This window comes from Pinus tabuliformis, chromosome 3_2 (genome assembly GCF_031772625.1).
Source record: "Pinus tabuliformis cultivar Carrire ecotype Pingquan chromosome 3_2, CPIR1, whole genome shotgun sequence".
NCBI classification, from domain to species: domain Eukaryota; kingdom Viridiplantae; phylum Streptophyta; class Pinopsida; order Pinales; family Pinaceae; genus Pinus; species Pinus tabuliformis.
The window spans coordinates 56,425,387-56,428,690 of record NC_142302.1 but is presented as its reverse complement, the minus strand read 5'-3'; the positions used below and the strand labels follow the sequence as shown (position 1 = coordinate 56,428,690).

The window sequence follows — 3,304 nt, the reverse complement described above, 5'->3', positions numbered from 1 at the left end:
TTAATAGGGGTCGTGGATCGTTACGGCAGGGATGTATGACCGGTTGATGCCATAGTATATGTATGCTGGAACGCACTCCAGCATGAGAAAATGTAAAAATAATGAAATTATCTTATGATTATTATATTATATATCGAAATCTCTGCAACGGCGCACTCGGGTTCATCTCTGGCTCTTCGTAGCAATCGCCTTCCGCCCAGTGACAGCATACGGCTGTTATACTCTGATCTGCAATGACTCACCCCTACGGGGGGGCATCAATGCCTTCCCCCTCTTCAGAAAGTGATCCTCCGACGGTGACCAGGCCTGTGGTTCCAGATCAGGATAACACGGTGAAATGGGATCCCATGGTGCAGAAAACAACAAAAGATTCAGCATTGCAGTCTAACAAAAGCAATGAAGAACAAGAGGGAAAGTCCAAGCAACAGGAATCGCCAAAGGTTACCTCAGCGACATGTAGACCCATAGCAACTGAACGGCCAAAAATCGAACTTCCCAGCCACAGAATCAATGGTCAGATCCAATACATGAAGGACCATGCGCTCATTGGAAAGTTTATTGGATTCTGGCCAACGGAAAAAGCTCTGCAAGGATGGATCTCTGCCAAATGGAAACCCAAGGGACATGTTTCCCTGCAGCTAGGACCAAAAGGGTTTTTCACGGCAATCTTTATTTGCATCGAAGATTGGAACAGGGTCATGGATGAAGGTCCCTACTTCTTTAACTCTGCTGGTCTATATTTAAGGGCATGGAGGGAAAGATTCAACCCTGACCAGGAGGATCTCAGTTGGGCGCCAGTATGGATCAGGATGTACTCGCTCCCATCAGAATACTGGGATGAAGAATCACTCAGAGACATTGGGCAGGGGCTGGGAGAGTTCATCAAAATTGTTGAAGAATGTAGATACACCTCCTACGCCCGCATTTGTGTCTTTATGCGCCTGGACAAAGCCCTTCCAGAATCGGTAAGCCTCTTCCATGATGACTATGAATGGATTCAACCCTTAGATTTTGAACATGTTCCCTTTCGATGTCGTAAGTGTCATGCCTTAGGGCATATGTTCAGGGATTTCCCTCTAAATGCCAAACCTCAAGCCTCTAAGCCTTCAGGGAAGGCGGACCATGAGGGCTTCACTAAGGTTGCAAGCCATAAAAGAACGCATAAAAAAACCCACCTTTGGGAAAAAATCCCAGCAGGTCGCCGCCTCCACCCCCTCCACGAGCAACAGCTTCGAGGTTTTTGCCAAAGCTTCGGAAGAACCACCCCAGAAATCCACACCAACCCCTCAGCTGATTATCCCCACCCCTCTGCCCCCTCTTTCTGCCTCCTCTCCCTCACCCCTGCCTCAAAAAGTCCTCATTGGAGCTCCTAAGGTGCCTCAAATGAACCCTGATGGGAAATCCAATGAAATGGATGTTGATGCTCTCCCCAGCCAAACTTTGCACTTAGCTCTCACCTCAGCGGAAAGCAGTCAATCGCAACTCATGGAGGTAGAGCCGGAAAGCATAGATCTGGGCGGATTAGACATTTTTGAGCTGGAGCAAGTATGCAGAAAGAAGGAATATGATAAGATTCAAGCGCATCAGCTCAATACCTTGGAAGTTATCATATCCAGGGCCTATCAGCAGCAACAACTGGGAATACAGCCGGGCAGTCATTGGGATGGCAGCTTCCTTCCCAAAGATTCCAAAAAGCGCGGAAGAAAGACAGATCTCCAGAGAACTATTGCCATAGGGAAAATCCTAGTCGACTCAGGCAAATATGCTAAATTGACCAAGTATTACAAGCCCACAACTAATAGTGAATCATGAAGCTAACCTCATGGAATCTAAGAGGGCTCAATAGCCCCAGGAAACTCAGAATGATAAAAAATATGATAAAGCAAGAGCAACCTCAGATTTTCTTTCTATAGGAAACAAAATGTAACAGTAACACTTTGGGAAACATCCTCTCAAAAGCATGGCCCAGTTGTCAATCGGTTGCAGTGGATGCTTCGGGTGCATCCGGCGGTTTGGCAATTGCCTGGAACATGCAAGCTATAACTCTTTCAGACTTCCATGCCTCCCATCACATTATACAGGCCACGTTTCATATAGTTGGAACCAATATCCATGGGCATCTCACTAATGTTTACTTTCCACAGGAAGCAGCCAACAAAATCGCTCTTCTAGACACAATAGAAGCTCTTAACATCAACAGGGTTCATCCTCTATGGATCATTGGAGGAGACTTCAATATGATTACCAAATTAGAGGAAAAGAGGGGAGGTCGAGCCAAGCTGGAACAGGAAAATGACCACTTCAAAGAATTTATCCAAAACAACTTGCTAATAGATATGCAATCGTCCAATGGAATCCACACTTGGAGCAATTGCAGGGCTGTGCGGCACCAAATCGCTTCAAATCTCGATCGATTCCTCATCTCGGACAACGCAGTGCATCTCGGCGGCGATCTCTCTGCATCTATTCTTCCATATTCGGGCTCCAACCACTGGCCAATTTCTCTCCAGTGGCAAAGGCCAGGCAACTCAACCAGATGTCCATTCCGATTTGAGGCTTTTTGGCTCTCCCATCCCGCCTTCAACGATCTCATCAGAACCTCCTAGAACAACTTCCCAGTGCCTGAAGGATCAAAAATGTTCCAGTTCCAACAGAAACTCAAATTCTTGAAAGCCCAAATCAAACGCTGGAATCAAGAGACTTTCGGCAACATCTTTAAGGCTCAACAAGATCTACACAAAGAAATGAGAGATCTCCAGCAACAGATAATCGCGGAGGGACACAAGGAAGGCACATTGGAACTGGAAAGGCACCTTCACAATCAATTGGAGGAGAGGAAAAAGCAAGAAGAAATTCTTTGGAAGCAGAAATCTAGGATCTGATGGCTGAAAGATGGCGAAAGGAACACTAAATTCTTCCACAGAACTACAATTCAAAGAAGAATGCACAATACCATCTCTTTCATACAAAAGCAAGGAGGGGAAAGAGTGGAAAACCATGCTGAGATCGAACAGGAATTCATCAGTCACTTCCAGGAGGTCCTTCAGGAACCCCAAATTGATAGACGGCCTGCTATTGAAAAGATCACTCAAAATGTGCCTAAAATCATCACAGAAGAACACAACCGGCTCCTTCTTCGACCTGTAACGCCTCAGGAGGTGGATCTGACCATGAAACAGCTTAAGGAGGGCAAAGCCCCTAGTCCAGATGGCTTCACCACTACTTTCTTCCACTCCTTCTGGGATCTTATAAAGGGGGAAGTGTGGCAAGTGGTGGAGGAATCGCGCACTCTTCATTGGATGCT

General features: G+C 46.3%; 1 protein-coding gene across 1 annotated transcript; it reads left to right on the top strand.

The window, feature by feature from the left end:
* Positions 1 to 260: 260 nt before the first annotated feature.
* Positions 261 to 2,606, top strand: LOC149179780 (uncharacterized). Its single transcript, XM_089413644.1, has 3 exons — positions 261 to 965; positions 1,198 to 1,756; positions 1,960 to 2,606. The coding sequence occupies exons 1-3, from the start codon at positions 261 to 263 to the stop codon at positions 2,604 to 2,606; spliced, it is 1,911 nt and encodes a 636-aa protein (XP_089269770.1).
* The last annotated feature ends 698 nt before the right edge of the window (positions 2,607 to 3,304 follow it).